The sequence below is a fragment of the Rhinatrema bivittatum genome, chromosome 6 (genome assembly GCF_901001135.1).
Source record: "Rhinatrema bivittatum chromosome 6, aRhiBiv1.1, whole genome shotgun sequence".
NCBI classification, from domain to species: domain Eukaryota; kingdom Metazoa; phylum Chordata; class Amphibia; order Gymnophiona; family Rhinatrematidae; genus Rhinatrema; species Rhinatrema bivittatum.
Window position 1 is genome coordinate 186452481 of NC_042620.1, and position 18711 is coordinate 186471191.

At 45.2% G+C, this 18711-nt stretch overlaps 1 protein-coding gene across 2 annotated transcripts in view; it reads left to right on the forward strand.

Annotated features, from left to right (window-relative positions):
• Positions 1 to 18711, forward strand: part of NBEAL1 (neurobeachin like 1) — a 324484-nt gene that overhangs the window by 290567 nt on the left and 15206 nt on the right. For both annotated transcript variants that reach the window (XM_029606300.1, XM_029606301.1), the window contains 2 exons: positions 2003 to 2112; positions 13427 to 13599. In XM_029606300.1, the coding sequence (XP_029462160.1) occupies positions 2003 to 2112; positions 13427 to 13599 (283 nt within the window). The remainder of the gene's footprint in view (positions 1 to 2002; positions 2113 to 13426; positions 13600 to 18711) is intronic.

Consider the following 18711-nt stretch of genomic DNA (forward strand, 5'->3'; position numbering starts at 1 on the left):
TGAAGGCAAAACTCACAAATCTCACAGAAAGCAGAGTCCGGCTGTCTTGCTAATCTCTCAGATTAGGTGCTTTCTTCAGAGGATTCAAGAACACAAGTCCTCCATTGCGGGATGTCTCCTCGCCTTGGAAGTGAGTATAGTTTTGAAGGGATATGGCATTCCTTCCTCTTCAGCTTCATAGGGTAGCATCTCTTTGAGTATTGTTGTTGAGGTCAGTCTCTTTGGTGGCCTTTGGTAATTTTAAAAGGAAAGGATATCTCTGAAGCAAATACACTTCTTTTTTGGAGGGTAGTGTTTCACTTCTTTTGGAATTGGACTTTTATCACTTTTAGGATGAGAGAGTCAGGCAGTGTAGGCCAGGACAGGGATGGCTATTTCAGGTCCATTATAGGATGTTTGTAGATGACCAATTTCTTCTCGGATAGGTCTTTGATCTAGTAATGTGTCCTGTTAAAGTACAATGCTTTCTAATCGAGAACAGGAGCATCTTGGCCTGCTCCACTAAGAGTTTGCAGATCTCAGCAGGCCAGTGACCTAACTCAATGAGAGCATAGAAGTCCTTTTAGGCAGAATCAGAATCTGTCTTTCCAGAAGATAATGGCAGGGCATCATTCTTGCCTCCATTGCCTCAGTGCAGGTGTCAGGTTGGGAGAGTTTATACCTTGGACACAGGAATCCTGAGAGCTATTGTGGCTTCTTCCCATCTGGTCTAGGTGGAGCTTAGATCCCACATGTCTGGACTGGACTGACATGGGCGATAAGGAATGTGAAATTTAAACTTACCTGTTAATTTCCTTTCCTATAGTTCTGCCAAATCATTCCAGAACCTACTCAGGAAAGCCATGGCGATCAAGGGGGTGTCAATCTGATAGATTCAGAAATCTAACAATGAGTAGAATGTTTCCCAATCTGAAGGCAGCTGATCTATTTGTGAGTTTGATGTAGGGATTTGTATTCCTGGGTTAATAACCATAGAGTGAAGTTTTTTTTTTACATGTGTCAGGTTTTAGTTGTGATGATTTGGAAACCAAAACAAACAATTGCCTTTGGTTGTCTTAGCTTTGATACAGGTTACTGAATTGCTGAAGGCGACATCAGACCTCTGTAGGGGGAGTGAAGTCAGCTTAGAGCTTTTTTTCCTCTATCTCCATCTGCTGGCAGGAAGACATAACATACTTGTCTGGAAATGTCTGGCAGGACTAAAGGAAAGGAAACTGAAAGTTAAGTTTAAATTTCACCTTACGTTTGGAATATTTCTGTAATTATTGTTTCACAATGAAAGCGTAGAGTATGTTCTATAGATCAATGAAACAGACTTCTACTTTAATGCATTTTGTTTTGTATTTTTTAGACAGTAGCATGTGAAAAATGTAAAAAGATGTGAAGACTTTTACAAGGAATGGTATATAACCAAGAAATGGATTTTGAGAAACCATTAGTCACATTATAAGATACCCGTCAAAAGCTATGTAATTTCCCAGAGACAGGTGTATAGGGATGTCTAGAATTACTTTTAATACTACTTGATCTAAAGAATCAGTTTTCACATGTGGTTGCATTAATGTATTTTTTTCATTTTAAATATGGCATTCACATAACACATGCATATTGCACTTGTTAAAAGATCGTATTAGAAACTTTCACACTGTAGAAGTCTTTTCCTTTATGGAGTCTCAAGTTCAAATCTAACATGGATGATAAGTATTCAGCAGTGTACTACGTATATACATGGCCACATCTGTATCCCACCACTACCCACTGTTAGACGTGATTATCCATATCTATTTACTCTGTTAGCAGGAACTGTTGCAGGTAAGATTTGGTATGCAATTGCAGACCTGTGAAACTGCTACCTTACTCTAGAAACATACCACTAGCTATCAAAAGCACCAAGTGTACTTAATTTTTATTTACTAATAAAAAATGAAATCTAATGTGATACATGTTCAATGCCATTCGCCAACTTGCTGTTCAGTGTTGTTGCTTTCTGTGTTCTTGCTAGGTAACAATAAATCAGAGCTGCATTATTGGAATCCATGGCTGGCTACCTTATGACAAAAATATTTCCAACTATTTTACATTCCTCAAAGACCAAACTCTGACAAATCCAAAGTAAGTAGATATGGAAAGATGCAGCAGTTTTTTTGTTGGGCATTTGGCTTGATGATGCTCTTGTGTTGGGAAATTGAGAAAAGGTATAGGCAGGTTTGTATCCAGCTCTCGGCATTAGAAGTTGTCCATCCAGATATCGTTTGATAAGTAAATACAATACATAAAGAAGAAAGGTAGGGTTCACTAACTCAGATCGTACAAAAATAGGGAAAAAAAAAACAAATGACTGAAAAGGCTAATAATTTATGTTTAATTCACTGATCCAATTCTAGAGATTATGTTTTCATTTGCCGTATTGAAGGGGCATAATAGCAGAGCCATAACTTTTGGTTTTAATGGCTTAATCTCCAATATTTGGAACAAGAACTGAATCCAAGCAGCCATAGCTTTCCCCAAATGTGCTCGTTTATTGTCTGCACAGCAGAACTTTTTCAGGGAATATATGAGGTTGCATTGCATAACAGGCAGAATTAAGGGTGTTTGGATAGCTCAGTCTCATTTCCTTGACTTTTTTTTGGTTGCCCAAATATTTGATATTTGATCGTAAGAAGCATAAGAGATTTTTTGAATTCAGTTTCTCTTTGGCAGTAATCCTTGTTGAACAGGTTATTACTGAGAGTAAATTTCCTTTCCTGATAAGATCAGTGCTGTTTTAAAGTAACACTTATTTGGTTTAGGCATAATGTGACAGGTCAGGTTTACCTTTTGAACACCCTAGGCATAGGAGCATGGTGGGGGTCCCTATTTTAAAATGCTGGGGAAGGGAAAGAGAGTAGGAGGTGGCACCTCTTTCATCATCATCTGATGATGATGATGAAAGAGGTGCCACCTCCTACTCTGGGTAGCCCTCAATATTCAGCTTGCTTGATAGTGACCCATTGCATCTCCCCCTCCTTCCATCAAGCACAGGGGTGATCCAGCAGCTATTCTGTTGTACAGTGCTCTGAATGCTGCCATCTTACAAGTCCCTGCACCTTGAAGGAAGCAGATCTAATGCCGCTCAAAATGGTACTTGGGGAAAAAGTGCCACCAGAAGAGAGGAGGCAGCATGGCTTTCACCACAGGACCACTAGGCTGCTCTTTACCCAATGAGAAATTCAAGCTTGCTTCTGTGATATTTTTTAAAAGTCAGAGAATTAAGAAAATATTAGAAAATTAATGCCATGTGTTCCTACTAATCAGATTATTTGGAACTATACTGAACGTTGTTTTATAAATTTTGGAATTGCATGAGCTTATTGAATTAGAATTTTTATGAGCTATGTTAAGGGTGAAATTTTCAAAACTAGGCAGTTAATTGCAAAATGCATGGGCATTTTTGCCCATGGACTTTTAGTTTTCCCCAGCAAAAAAAGACATGTAGTTTTGAAAATGCAAACCTATGCACATTGTTGACTTCCCGAATCTAACCCCACCTCTGAGCTTGCAGGCAAAAGTATATTCGTTATTGCTCCCTGTATTTATTTTTACCCATGTACAGGGCAGGGAATTTTCAGTCTGCCTGTTTACCTGGGTACATGGCTTTTGAAAATTACCATCTGTGAGGATAGTTTTCAAAGGCATTTCTGTGGCTAACATAGTGCTTTTCCTGCTGAAATGGCTTGCTATAACATTGCCCGTCTGATATGAAAGTAAACTTAAAATGCCCTGTGTGCTGAGCAGAGGCATGCCTGAGGGTGGAGTTGGGGAAGGGTTTTGACCTGTATGCATACTTTTGGATATTCAAAAGTATGCACGTAAATTTTCCCCCAAAACATCCTGTGCCAATATTCAAAGCCATTAAGCTGGATAACTCAGACGTTATGCGGCTAAATGACAAGTTTTGAATATTGGGCCACTTATCCAGTTAAAATCTAGCCGGATATTAAAGAGACATTCTGGGGCAGTTCCGAGTTCGCCAGATAACTAAAGACTTAACTGGCTGTATTCAAACATTTATAGCTGGTTAAGTGGTACTGTATTAAAAATAAAGTGCACTGTGTGACTGCGGCCTGATAACTACCCCATTCCGAATATTTCATAACTGACCCTGCTAGGCCGAGCATCCCCCCACCGTAATAAATCCCTCCAAAGTGTTAAGAAAAAAAACGGAGTCTATAGGTCGCCCCACAGCACCCTCCTTCTCTGTTTTTTAAATTTCATTAGGAGGTGCTTTCCTGCCCACCTGCAACCTCTTAGGCACTGGAACCAGTCCCACCCCTCCCCACCAGATCTGCCCCCACCCCAAATCTTTAAATCTGCAGCTGGGAGCAAGGTATTCTCTTTCCTGCTCCCTGTGCTTCCAGCATTGCTCTGACAATGCTGGTTAGGTTTTCAGTTACCTGGCCTCATGTAACCGGCTAACTTTAGGCAAGAATATGTGGGACAATTTATCTGGGTCACTTGCTTACTCACCTCCACCCACATGCAAATTATCAGGTGTAATTGTGGGTGAGTGGTTTTGGTGGTATCATTTTCAAAGTGAATATACATAGTGTAATGTATGTGCATATTTTCAGACTTTATGTGAGCTGGTACAAAATTACCTCCATAGAGGGCAATTTTCTAAGGCATTTCCATGGGTAAAATAGCATTTCTTAGCGTTCTGATAGGTGAATCCAAAACCAGTGGATTATGCACCTATGCCAGCAGAGCTGATATCACGGTATATATACCCCTGCAGTGGCATCAGCCTGCCAGTATTCTCCGTCTCCCAGCAAATGGACGTGCATCTCCCTACTCGGGATTGCTTTAAGTTTTAAAAGGAGAAAAGAAGAAGGAAATTTAATTTGCCCCGCTGTCCTGTGGTAACACCTTATGGTCCCTCCCTCAGTCGAGAATACTTGAAGTGATATCTTTGGATCCCTCCCTCAGATGAGTGCCTTGGTCTGGTAGCTGGTTTCAGCCGGCATGGATTTAGGTGTAAAAAAAAAAAAAAAAAAGCTGAAAGGTAAGCGGGTGCAGGAAGCCGAGTGCAGCGGTGAAGGTATATGCCCTCTCCCCTGTTAGCCAGAGACCGACTCTGTACTCAGCCAGGACAGGCTGATGGTCGTTCCCGCCTCCGTGGCAGCTATGGGGACATAGGCACTCTGGCGGGGTGAGCAGCATTTTTTGGCTAGGCCCCGCTCTTAGGCTTGTCTTGTTTGTCGCATGGTAGGCCACGCCAGTGTTTTTGTGCGTTTTTGTGCCCCAAAGACTGCCCTCTTCAGTTTCCATCGGTTCGTGATTATGCACCCAGCTATGCAGCCTGTTGGGCGCCTAGTTAGGTGCATAGGAGCACCTACCAGGGCGCCCAGTTGTGCGCACATGCATTATTGCACGCACTATCTGAGCTCAGTTTGTGCAGTTATCTAGGCACAGTGTTGAGCACCTAATTTTAGAACACCTAAATTTTGGGTTCACTGTTATATGCCTGTTAGGGCGTATTGACAGATTGATGGCACCCATAGCAAAGAAGCCTAAGCGCTTTTCCCTATGTGTTGCTTGTCAAATTCGGGCATCTCAGCCTGGCATTCCCTCTACCTCGTGTCACCACCGTTTGGAGGCTCAGGGAGAATTACCTCTGTCTGATTTTACTAAGCCCGGTTCTTCCCAGCCTGGTGCGGGAATGGAAAAAGAGCTACCAGAAGGTTCGCCTGACTTTGGAGCTCCCCTAACTGGTTCATCAGCGAGGGAAGGTAGTTCAGTGGGTACAGGACATGTGCCCCCTGGATTTTTCATGGATTCCTCTGCCTTTTCTTGGGTAGAATTCTTTCAAGGACTACAGTCTTTTCTTTAGGCACAGTCCTCCGCCCCAGCCAATCTTAACAGGTCAGGGTCACAGGTGGTGAAATCCCACACACCTGGTGCTGTGGGTAAGAGTACCCCAGGAGCTGATCTACCTGATAGGGATCCAGATGGCGCAGATGATTAAGCCGATCCTTACTTCCTGGAGGATGAGGATATTCCTCTGGGATTAGAGCCGTATAGATCTAGGTTGTGGTTCTTTCATAGAGATGAGTTGCCGGTTCTGATTTCCCAGACATTGAAGATGCTGGGAGTACCTGGGGTTGAATCCATGTCTGAGCCAAAGAAAAAAAATCCCATTTTGATTTCTTTGCGTAAATTCTCATGTTTCTTCCCTATTTATGGAGGCCATTCGAGAATTAATTGATCTTCAGCGGGGTGCACCAGAAGCTAATTTCAAAGAGGAACAAGTCTTGGAAGGGCCCCCTAGATTTAGCTGCATGAGAGCAATTGCACTTTCCAAAAGTGGATGCGCTTGTGTGTGCTGCTGTCAAGTGAACAACTATTCCCGTAGAAGGTGAAGCGGTCTTGAAGGATGCTCAGGATGGGAGAATTGAGGCCATCCTTAAGCAGGCCTTTGAAGAAGTGGCAATGACTTTGCAGATAGCTTCTTGTTGTTCCCTGGAGACTCGCTCCTGTTTGCTTCTCTCTCAGGAGGTCGATGAATCTAATATGAATGTCAGGGCAGTGATTGAACCAGCAGCCGCCGTTTTGGCAGATGGGGCTGCAATTTGATCTGCCCTTCAGCCAGAGAGGTGGCTTCAGTAATAGCTGCCAGAGTCAGTTAAGGCTGAGAAATTGGTTGGCTGATGTAACATCCAAGTCTAACCTTTCAAAGCTGTCTTTTAAAGGCTCAATCTTGTTTGGGAGTGAGCTGGAGAAATCGGCCTAGGACTCATCCCCCAATAAGTGGGATGAGTCCTAGGTTCCTCAGTTGCCAGAAGATAAGAAAAAGACACCGTGCTCCTTCATCTCAAGAGGTCATACTGGGGGATCCAAGCATTTTTGACCCTACAGAGGAGCTGAAATTCAGAGGGCTCGACCTTTGGGTAGGTCTCAGTCCTCCATCCCAGGCAGCCCAGAAGGGGTGCAGGCTTGGGTAGTAGAGTCTCCTGAGTCTCACAATGAAAGTGTGCTGACCCACTCCCGGGTTCAGGAGATAAGGGTTCGCCTCTCTCTCTTTTATCAGAAGTGGGTCGAAATCACATCAGACCAGTTGGTTAATGAGGTGATACAAGATGGTTATGCGCTGGAGTTTCACAGTTTTCCTCGGGTCATATTCATGGTCTCTCCCTGCAACTCTCTGAATCAATTTTGTCTTACAGTATGGCCCTTGAGAGGGCTCGGTTGCTGAACTGTGGATATTCTACTGTGGTGATTGCCATATTGTTATGGGCAAGAAAGTTCTCCACTTCCTTAGACTATCTGTGGGTTTGGCAAGTGTACTTTAAGGTTCCTCAGTCTGCAGGCTGTGGTTCCAGTACCCATGTCTCAAGAAAATACGGGCTGATATTCCATTTATTTCATTATGACCAAAGAGAGCTCTTTTTGCCCCATCCTGGATCTCACAGGGGGCAATCGTCATTTGCATATGACTCGTTTTCGAATGGAAACTTTGCATTCAGTGTTAATGGCTGTACAGTCGGGGGAGTCTCAGGATTTGCCTGAGGCATACCTGCATATAATCCAGCTAGAGCATCAACGGTTTCTGCTTTTCGCAGTTTTAGGATGCCATTATCAGTTTTGAGCACTACCTTTTGAATTGGCCGCAGCGCCAAGAACTTTTCCAAAGTTATGGTGGTGGTGGCAGTGGCGGACTTGAGAAAGGATGTGATCCTAGTACACCCGTACTTGGATGACTGACTGATTTCAGGCCAAGAGTCTGGAAGAGAGCCTTCGGATGTCATGCAAGGTGATCTCCTTGTTACAGGAGCTAGGTTGAGTGGTGAACCTGCCCAAGAGCAATCTTCAACCATCTCATTCACTAGAGTATCTCGTTTTCTGGTTCGATATGAAACAGGGCAAGGTATTCCTGCCGGAGAGCCACATTCAGAAGCTGATTGTGCAGGTGCATCTTTTGACAAACACAATACACCCAACAGTGTGGTCCTATCTACAGGTGCTCAGATTAATGGCAGCGATCCTGGAGGTGATGCTGTGGGTGAGAGTGCATATGCGTCCTCTTCAGTGCTGTCTGTTGTCTCATTGGAGCCCACAAGTTAGGACTATTCAATTCAGCTTCACCTACCGATGGAGGTTTGCACTCCCCTGCAGTGGTGGTTACAAGCAGATCATCTAAGAAAGAGGGTTTCCCTAAGATCACTGGACTGACTAGTACTGCCATCAGATGCGTTCCTTCTGTGTTGGGGAGCTTACTGTCTGGAGCTGTCAGTACAATTGTGTTGGAGTTCAGAAGAGTCTCTCTGGAGCATCAATCAGCTGAAAACCTGTGCCATCTGGTTGGCATGCTTGTGGTTTGGTGACCAATTGCAAGTAGAATGGTCCAGATAATGTTGGACAATGCAACGACAGTGGCTCACATCAATCAGCAGGGGGGAACCAAGAGCCAGCAAGTGTTGCAGGAAATAGCCCAACTTATGGAATGGGCAAAAGTGCATCTTCAGGAGATCTCAGCCTCCCATTTTGTGGGAAAAGACAATGTAAGACTTTCTCACAGACAGAGTCTGGATCCGGGAGAATGGGAATTGTCAAACGAGGTGTTTCAGCTAATAGTAGATCACTGGGGCCTTCCATTTATGGACTTACTGGCGACCTCTCGCAATGCAAAAGTCCCTCGCTTCTTCAGTCGCTGGAGAGATGCAAAATCTTTGGGCATTGATACCCTCATGCTGGAGAGGCCGGAAGGCAAGCTGCTGTGTATGCCTTTCACCTGTGGCCCATGTTGGGCAGAATAATTCAGAAGATTGAGAGTCACAGGGGTATGGTGCTTCTGGTGGCACCAGATTGACCCAGAAGACCGTGGTATGCAGATTTGTGAAGGCTCCTGGTGGACTCTTCCCTCCTGTTTCTGCCGCACAGGGATCTGCTGTGGCAAGGACCTGATCTTCATGAAGATCCAAATCAGTTTTGTCATATGGTGTGGTCCTTGAGAGGACTTGGTTGCTGAAGCATGGATATTCTACTGCGTTGATTTCCACCTTTCTACGGGCAAGAAATTTCTCTTCCTTAGCCTATCTGCGGGTTTGGCGCATGTTTGAGGCTTGGTATGAAGATCGAGGGGTTCTTCCTCATTTAGTTAAGATCCACTCATTTTGGAATTTTTATAAGTTGTATTGAGAAAAGGGGTAGCCCTTAATTCATTAAAGGTACAGGTAGTGGTTCTTGCCTGTTTCCGAGGTTAGGTGAAGAGTGGGCCATTGCCGGCTCATCCAGATGTGGCCTGTTTCTTGAAAGAAGTGAAGCATCTTCATCCTTCCTTGCGGTTACCAGTGCCCTTTTGGAGTCTTATTCTAGTTTTTGATTTTTTTTTAGCAGGCCCTACTTTTTGACCGATGCATAACCTTTCTTTGAGGTTACTGACCTTAAAAACGGTGTTTCTTGTGGTAATTTGTTCTGCACGTTGAGTATCCGAACTATAGGCCTTGTCTTGCCAGGAGTCATTTCTACAAGTGATTCCAGGTGCGATACAGCTGCATACTGTTCCTTCCTTTTTGCCAAAAATGGTGTTGGGTTTGTGGCATATTGTGGACTCTTTGTCGAAGTGGCGATGACTCTTCCCACGGGGAGGGGCCCCGTGGAGAACCACAATGATTGGCTAGACTCTAGTAAGCAGACACTGAGGAAAGAAAGCTTTATTATACTGCTGTTGGAGTTGAATCTTGCCCAAGGAACGGACAGTACTGTAGTTCAGCGATAACACAGTAAGCTCAGACAGTCTCTGTTGTTGATGGTCTCACACAGATGTAGCAAAGGTGCGGCAGTGTTCCGCAGTGCGGGATAAGCTGAGCACCTGAAGGGTGGAATGAAGAGAGCTGGAGCGTAGTGATACTCACAGAGTAGCAGTGCTGATATCTTCCCTCGGTAGTTGAATGAAGAGAGGGACCCGAGGTCCGAGATGCAGGATACCCTGAGTAGAGTAGGCCCTCGAGGAGCGAGTACCTAGGAGCGTTGAGGGTTCCTGAAAGAAAGAAGACAACCCAGGAGGGCGAGTAGAAGCAAGAGGCCCCTGAGGAGCGGGTACCCAGAGCTTCCGTAGGAGAGAGATACCCCGGAGGGTAGTATGGAATCCAAGAGAGCAGCTTAGAAGCGGTCAGAGTATCAAAACCGAAGTCCTTGCTAACTCGTTGAATTGGAGCGGAGCGGAGGTTTAAGTATCCGGAGGTACTGATGTCATGTGGTGGGGCCGCCCCTGAGGTTCCCGCCATGATGTATTCAAAAACGTAGGCAACACGCGCGCGCATGCCCTAGGAGGCCTCAGGAAGAAGCATGGCGGACGGGGACGCTCATGCTGACTCGGAGACGCAGAGCGTTTCGGCAAACAGCAGCAGAGGCAGCCATCCTTCCAAGGGAGGAGGAAAAGGGTAAAAGATAGGTGAGGCAGAGCGGTCGCAGCCGTCTGCAACCGACGGATGCAACAAATGGTCTCAGATTTTCACTTGAATTAGTCTATTTCCCTGCTGTCTCTGAACAGGGAAAGAAATGTGGAGGAATATTGACTGTTAGGGCCTATAAGAACATGACATACTGGGTCAGACCACGGGTCCATCAAGCCCAGTATCCTGTTTCCAACAGTGGCCAATCCAGGCCATAAGAACCTGGAAGTACCCCAAAACTAAGTCTATCCCATGCTAGTAATAGCAGTGGCTATTTTCTAAGTCAAATTAATAGCAGGTAATTGACTTCTCCAAGAACTTATCCAATCCTTTTTTAAACCCAGCTACACTAAGGGGCGGATCTTCAAAACTCCGCGAATAGCTTACTTTTGTTTGCGCTCCAGGCGCAAACAAAAGTAAGCTGGATTTTAGTAGATACGCGCGGAGCCGCGCGTATCTACTAAAAAACCTGGGTCGGCGCGCGCAAGGCTATCAATTTTGTATAGCCGGCGCACGCCGAGCCGCGCGGCCTACCCCCGTTCCCTCCGAGGCCACTCCGAAATCGGAGCAGCCTCGGAGGGAATCCTCTAACACCCTCCCCTAACCTTCCCCTCCCTTCCTCTACCTAACCCACCCGCCCGGCCCTGTCTAACCCCCCCCTTACCTTTGTTGGGGGATTTACGCCTCCCAGAGGGAGGCGTAAATCCCCGCGCGCCAGCGGGCCTCCTCCGCGCCGGGCCGCGACCTGGGGGCGGGTACGGAGGGCGCGGCCACGCCCCCGGACCGCCCAGGGCCGTAGCCACGCCCCCCGTACCCGCCCCCAAAACGCTGCCGACACGCCCCCAAAACGGCGCGCCGACAGGGACCGCCCCCCGACACGCCCCCGACACGCCCCCCTCGGAGAACCCCGGGACTTACGCGAGTCCCGGGGCTCTGCGCGCGCCGGTGGGCCTATGTAAAATAGGCCCACCGGCGCGCAGGGCCCTGCTCGCGTAAATCCGGGCGGATTTACGCGAGCAGGGCTCTGAAAATCCGCCCCTAAGTGCACTAACCACATCCCCTGGCAACAAATTCCAGAGTTTAATTGTGTGTTGAGTGAACAAGAACTTTCTCCGATTAGTTTAAAATGTGCCACTTGCTAACTTCATGGAGTGCCCCTAGTCCTTCTATTATCCAAAAGAGTAAATAACCGATTCACTTTTATCTGTTCTAGACCTCTCATGATTTTAAACACCTCTATCATATCCCCCCTCAGCCGTCTCTTCTCCAAGCTGAACAGTCCTAACCTCTTTAGTCTTTCCTCATAGGGGAGCTGTTCCATCCCCTTTATCATTTTGGTCACCTTTCTCTGTACCTTCTTGGATGTCAAAAGGCATATCTTGAGGTATTTAGAGGTTTCTGAACCTCTCAGGAAGATGGACCGGCTGTTTATACTCCAAGTTGGGAGTAAACAGGGTGAGCCGGTGTCATGGGCTACAATAGCCCACTGGATTAAGGAGGTAGTCATGGCCACGCATGTGGATGCTGAGCAGCTGTTGCATAGTCAGGTTAGGGCTCATTCCACTAGGGCTCAGGCAGTGTCATGGGCAGAGGTTAGATTGTTGTCTCACGTTGACATTTGCCAAGCTGCGACATGGATCTCTTTATACACCTTTTCCAGGCATTATCGCCTGGATGTGCTGGCCCGAGAGAACGCAACCTTCGCACTTTGTGGTTTTGTCAGGACCGCAAACAGCCTCCCACTCTGTTTGGGAGTAGCTTTCGTACATCCCACTGGTTTTGGATTCACCTGTCTGAACACTAAGAAAGGAGAAATTACTATTTACCTGATGATTTCTTTTTCTTTAGTACCAAGAGGTGAATCCACCTTCTTGCCCTTGGCTGCTGAATGGTTGTGCTATTGTCCTCCTGCGTAGCTGCTTGTTCTGAGAGTACTGGTAATTGTCAATCCTCTCCCTGGACTAGTGGACTCCTTTTTCTGAGCTCTGTGGTATCCTGTTAGCTGAGTGCTGGACTGATTGCCTATTAATAATCAAGATTTTTATTAGTGGGTCCACAGTTGGCTTTTGCAGAGAGTACTGGTGGGCTAATGTCACTGCAGGGGGTATATATACTGTGAAGTCAGCTTTGCTCTATCTCCATCTGCTGGTAGAGGTGCATAACCCACTGGTTTTGGATTCACCTGTCTATACTAAAGAAATGGAAATTATCAGGTAAGTAGTAATTTCTCCTTTCATGCATAGGAATGGGCTCTTGAAAATTGCTTACCCTCTCTGAGCATAAAAGTGCACAGGTAGTGCCAGGATACATGCAAAAGGAGGAGGCATTCCTGGGGGAGGGGTCAGCACATACACATTTTATTTCCTGGAAAAGGTACCCAGCCAGATGGCAGATAGTCTGTGTGTGGCTTTTTAATACTAAGTTTTCAAAGGGAGTGTTTTCCCATTCAAAATTCCTGTAAAGTCTGCGGGTAAAAGGTATTTGTAGATTTTACACTTCTGCACAATTTGAAAGTTGCCCTCATAATGTCTTGGAAAACAATCCTTTACAATAAAAAACTATTGTGTATAGGTGCCTCTGTGTACTGCCTGGAAAATGTAATCAAATAGTTGTCTGGATGTATTGTATTGGGGTTTTTCAGCACGTCTGTGATGGTGGCTCTGTCTGTCCAACCAGAGGAATGATACTTTCATTAAAGTGGACCAATGGGTTTCAAACTTTGTGTAAAAGCCAACCATGAATTTCACCAGAACCTGATCAGGGAAAAGTTGAAAAGTACTACAGAATCCACACAGGTGCATGGTTGTGACCTCTTTAGGTTTCCTTTGTTTATTTGTTTGTTTTTTTTTACATGGGTTCATCTCATCTATCAAGAGCCCAAAACTAGGACACAATCTAGAAAATTACATTCTGTTTGTTTAAAAAGTAACTGGGCCTTGGTATAAGTTTACAGATTTTGTAACCAAGCCCAACTTCACTGTAAACCTTGCTTGCAGAACCCAGCGTACCATAAGTGGCCCTTTCACACCTGGCCTGGAGATCACTGCCAAGTTGTTCGTCGTATCCCATGATGGAAAACTGCTGTTCAGTGCTGGATATTGGGACAACAGCATCAGAGTGACATCCCTCACAAAAGGCAAATTGCTTGCACAACATATCAGGCATATGGGTAAGGAATTTTAACAGGAAGGCAGGCGATGGCTAGCGCATGTATGTGTTTGTGTTGAAGGTTTTTTTTTTAAACAATTTTTGCAGGTTGAGACTTTTTTTTTGTAGCAATGTAAAAATTATCTAAAGATGATATGCACGTGCTTTTAGTATGAAGATGTCTCAAGCAGAAACGTTTGTGGTATGGAAAACATGCATAGCATTGTTTTTAGATATTTTGTATGATGGTCCAATAAAACTAAGAATCCAGCTTTCTCCATGACCAGTATGTTCATCTAGACCTCTCACATTTAAGAAATGGAAAGGTTTTTGTAAGTTGTTTATACAGCATGAGCTATCGGTCCCCTGCTAGAAGCAGTACTTCCTGCTGTTATCAAGGTGGAGATTGAAGGAGGTTTGGTTTTCATAAAACTTCTGAGGAACTTATCAGTCTATATTTAAAATCCTAGTAACTATCTGTTTCAGTGATATTTGCAACATTTTTTTACAGCAATAATGATACCAAGCAAATTACATTACACATTTTTTAAGTATTGCTTCGTTGGTGAAAGTTAAATGAAGGAAAGCTATAGGACATTAAAGTGGGCACTGCTGTAGGAATCTGTCAGGAATCTGGAGTGTGCAACAAAGACAAAAATATAAGAATACAGAAAGGGAGCACTTTGGTTGCCCACTGAAAATAAATTTGTAAAAAAAAAAAAATTTTAACAAAGTAGTTGGAAAGAGAGGATACCTGTATAAGGTATAAGAATGTTTATCTCAATGGCAGCATTCTCTCTAGATATCTACCATATTTTTCGCTCCATAAGACGCACCTGACCATAAGACGCACCTAGGATTCAGAGGGGGAAAATTAAAAAAATAATAATAATTTTGTGCTAAATTGGGTCTGTCCCCTGGCGTCTGTGCGTCTTATGGAGCAAATTTAGGGGAGTGCGTAACATTTTTCTCCCCATTTTGTTTTTGGCTCTGGGGAGGGCCATTTCGGTCCATTCCCCAGATCAGAAAACTTTTGTCTTTTCATTTCTGTGGGAAACCCCCCCCCCAAAAAAAAAACCCCATCCCAACCCTTTAAATTTAGAAAATTTACCGCTGCCATTGGTCGGCCCCAGTGACATAGTAAGGGCAAAAGGCCGTCGGCACCATTTTGATTACTGGCAGCCGACGGCCCAAGTCCAGGAGATCGCTCCCGGACCGCTCCTGGACCCCCGCTGGACCACCAGGGACTTTTGGCAGGTCTTGGGGGGGGGGGGTCAGGAGGGTGGGGGGTTGTAGTAAATTAATTTGGCAGGTCTGGTGGGGGGGGGGTGTTAGATTTTTGGATTTTTTTATATTCGCTCCATAAGATGCACAGACATTTTACCCCCACTTTTGGGGGGGAAAAAGTGCGTCTTATGGAGCGAAAAATACGGTACTTCCTTGGATTTCTTTTAACTAATTTTGCATAACTGGCCTGATACTGGTGTACTGGCAGTAAGGCTTGGTTTTCAATTTGCTCAAAGTTGCTGACCAATCATGGATGACTAAACCTTTTTCATGGCTGTATTTCTAAGACCTGTAATTAGAATCTGGAAAGGAATAAGTAAAACCAAGCAGTACAAAATCTGAAAATGAAGAGCATAAATTATAGAATTGTTTGCAAAATTTTGGAAACAAAAATGAACTGTGATGAGGACCAATAGCAGTTTCCAATGTAGTTAACTGGTTTGTTGTGTCTAAAAATCTAAATTTTCTTCTGGCTATAATTATAATTAGGGCATCTGAACCTAGCTGTTTATAAATTGCAGGTTTAGTTGCTTAGTTTTCAGACAATTAGGTGTTTTTGAAGGATACTAAAAATAGGTGTTTATCTGTATTTTCACAGTACATTTTTAGATTAAGTTTAATAAGGCATAAATCACTTTATCTTCAAATTTTTATATGCCTATAAGATAAAATTGCAAAATGCAACTTCATAATGTTGCAGGATGAGTCTTTGTGGCTGGGGGACACTGGCAGACGGGTGGGTGGTTAGTGTGTGGGCCTGAGAGGATCCTTCTCCCTTCCCATTTCACTCTCCTGTGTACTTCTCTTACCTCCCTTCTTCATTCACTTCAGCTGCTCCTGTGGCATCTCTTTGTGGGCTTCTGTCTAGTCCACTCCTCCTGGGGTGGCTTTTTTTTTAGCCAGTGGGACTTGAGCTTGGGCTCCCTGTTAATCCCTCGCCAATGATGTCATTCAATGAATGCTCTCATACTACTTCTTGACTCGTGTGAGGGCAGTGGCTGAATGATGACATCAGAGCTTCCCAAGGAAAGGCCCTTTTTTCTGGGTCTTTTGGTTAGAGCTGAAAAACCCAGTTTCCCATTGGGAGTGTTTTATATATGTTTTTTTTCTGTTCTAGCCAAAATTCAGAAGCCTTAATTAGAATTCAGTCCTTTAAATCTTTCATCCTCTGCTTTAAGTATAATGGTCAATGTGTGTTAGGGACTTTGAATTTTTGTCATCATTTCTGAGTATTTCCTGTGTCATTAGATGATGCAATGTATTATTTCCTCTTCTTAACATTGTGGTTATTGTCCAGATGTTGAGACATTCCAATAAAGGTCACAATCCCAGTTTCCTGTGGCAGCTCAGGTAGATAAGAACATGCCATACTGGTCAGACTAAGGGTCCATCAAGCCCAGCATCCTGTTTCCAACAGTGGCCAATTTCAGGCCATAAGAACCTGGCAAATACCCAAAATCTAAGCCTATCCTATGCTACTGATGCTAGTAAAAGCAGTGGCTATTTTCTAAGTCAACTTAATAGCAGGTAATGGACTTCTCCGCCAAGAACTTAACCAAACCTTTTTTAAGCCCAGCTACACTAACTGCACTAACCACATCCCCTGGCAACAAATTCCAGAGTTTAATTGTGCGTTAAGTGAAAAAGAACTTTCTTCAATTAGTTTTAAATGTGCTACATGCTAACTTCATGGCTGTTCAGCCGTCTCTTCTCCAAGCTGAACAGTCCTAACCTCTTTAGTCTTTCCTCGTAGGGGAGCTGTTCCATCCCCTTTATCATTTTGATCACCCTTCTCTGTACCTTCTCAGCAAGTGTTAATTCTGTGGCAACTTTGCATAAATTTGAATTATTTTGCATATTAAATAATGTGAGGTCCATATTCAGTAAGCAGGTGAGTGGACAAGTTATCCAGTTAAAGTTAACCAAATAATTTGTCACATATATTCACTGGGTCAAATCTTCTGTTGTAATTACTCATCTAATGTTGTTATGGTTAACATTACTCTGTTAACTTTTAAATCTAACCGACTATATTTGAATATAAGTGGTTAGGTTTACAGTTATGCAGGTACATTACTGAGATAACTTTAACCTGAATAGGCTATATTCAAAATATAACCAGTTTAGTAGCCAAAAAACCCCACTCCTTCCAGGCCAGCAGATCAGATTCCCCAAGCCCCAAAATCACTAAAAATGTTGTTGAGGATAGCACGCAACGCCCTTCAGAAACCCTCTCACAAAAGATTTTCAAGACGTTCCTGGCCATAGAGACCTCAGAAGCCTGCCCACCGCCCCCCCCCCCCCCCCCCCTGCCGATTCTGTTAATACTACGTGGGCTCTGGGCTGACGGCAGGGCCAGCAGTGTGCGCTACCAACGCCCCGGGGAGTAGTGGAAATGTACCGCGCTCTCGAGGGCCACAGAGGTTTAGGGGGAAGACTGGTAGGGCAGGATGCAAGGGGGAGGTGCTGTGGGTGGGGGGATAAGAGGGCACCCAGAACCCATGTAGCATTTGTGAGATTGGGGGATGGGTGGTGGGGGGAGGCTCCTTGGGCTGCTGAAGTCTGCAATTTCTTGTAAATCATTTGGGGTGCTGGGGGGGGGGGCCTTCGGGAATTATGACAGATAACATTTTTACTGCTTTCACGAGGAGGGGAATCAGGCCTGCTGGTTCAGAAAGGAGGGGGGGGTGTTGTGGGGGGGGGGGTGTTGCTACTTAACTGGCTATATTTTTTAATATGGTGGGTGAAAGTTTAAGTTATTCTGGTACACTTTCCTGGATAACATTTTAGGCTTTTTCTCAGGCACATCCAGACTTAGTCGGCTAACTCTGAGTACTGGAGTCACCTGGCTAATTCTCCAGCTAACTTCTCTCCACCCCAGAATGCCTCTAACTTATGGGAATTAATTTTATCAGGGGAATGATGTATCCAGTTAGAGCGGCTGGAGCTTTGAACGTGTTTGCTTAACTCAAGAGTTACCTGGACAAACCCCTTTGAATCTGGACCTCTACCTAATGAAAGCTTTCTTCTAATAAAAGTAATAGCTGCTTTCCAACTTTGTTTCTGTCTCTGTATCATTTCTTCTTTGGGGAATTTTATGGGTGGGAGATCAAAGGTATTAATGTGGGGGAAGAGAGGAAAATTGAAATCTCAGGGATAAGAAGGAAGATCAGGGAACGAGAGAGAATAGGAGATGGGAAGAGACAAAAGAGAATTGTGGAGGGGGAGAGGGGTGAGAAGAGGGTTTGGGTATTTTTGGGGGGGGGGAATCCAGAGTGGGGGGGAGAATAAGTAGGTGACCTATCTCTAAATTCAGCCCTGCTCCCACATTCTCTCTCACTTCCCCTCCCCAGCCCTGGTCCTCCTCTCTCACTTCCCCTCCCTAGCCCTGGTCCTCCTCTCTCTCTTCCTCCCCTGCCCTGGTCCTCCTCTCTCACTTCCCCTGCCCTGGTCCTCCTCTCTCTCTCTTCCTCCCCTGCCCTGGTCCTCCTCTCTCTCTCTTCCTCCCCTGCCCTGGTCCTCCTCTCTCTCTCTTCCTCCCCTGCCCTGGTCCTCCTCTCTCTCTCTTCCTCCCCTGCCCTGGTCCTCCTCTCTCTCTCTTCCTCCCCTGCCCTGGTCCTCCTCTCTCTCTCTTCCTCCCCTGCCCTGGTCCTCCTCTCTCTCACTTCCCCTCCCCTGCCCTGGTCCTCCTCTCTCTCACTTCCCCTCCCCTGCCCTGGTCCTCCTCTCTCTCACTTCCCCTCCCCTGCCCTGGTCCTCCTCTCTCTCACTTCCCCTCCCCTGCCCTGGTCCTCCTCTCTCTCACTTCCCCTCCCCTGCCCTGGTCCTCCTCTCTCTCACTTCCCCT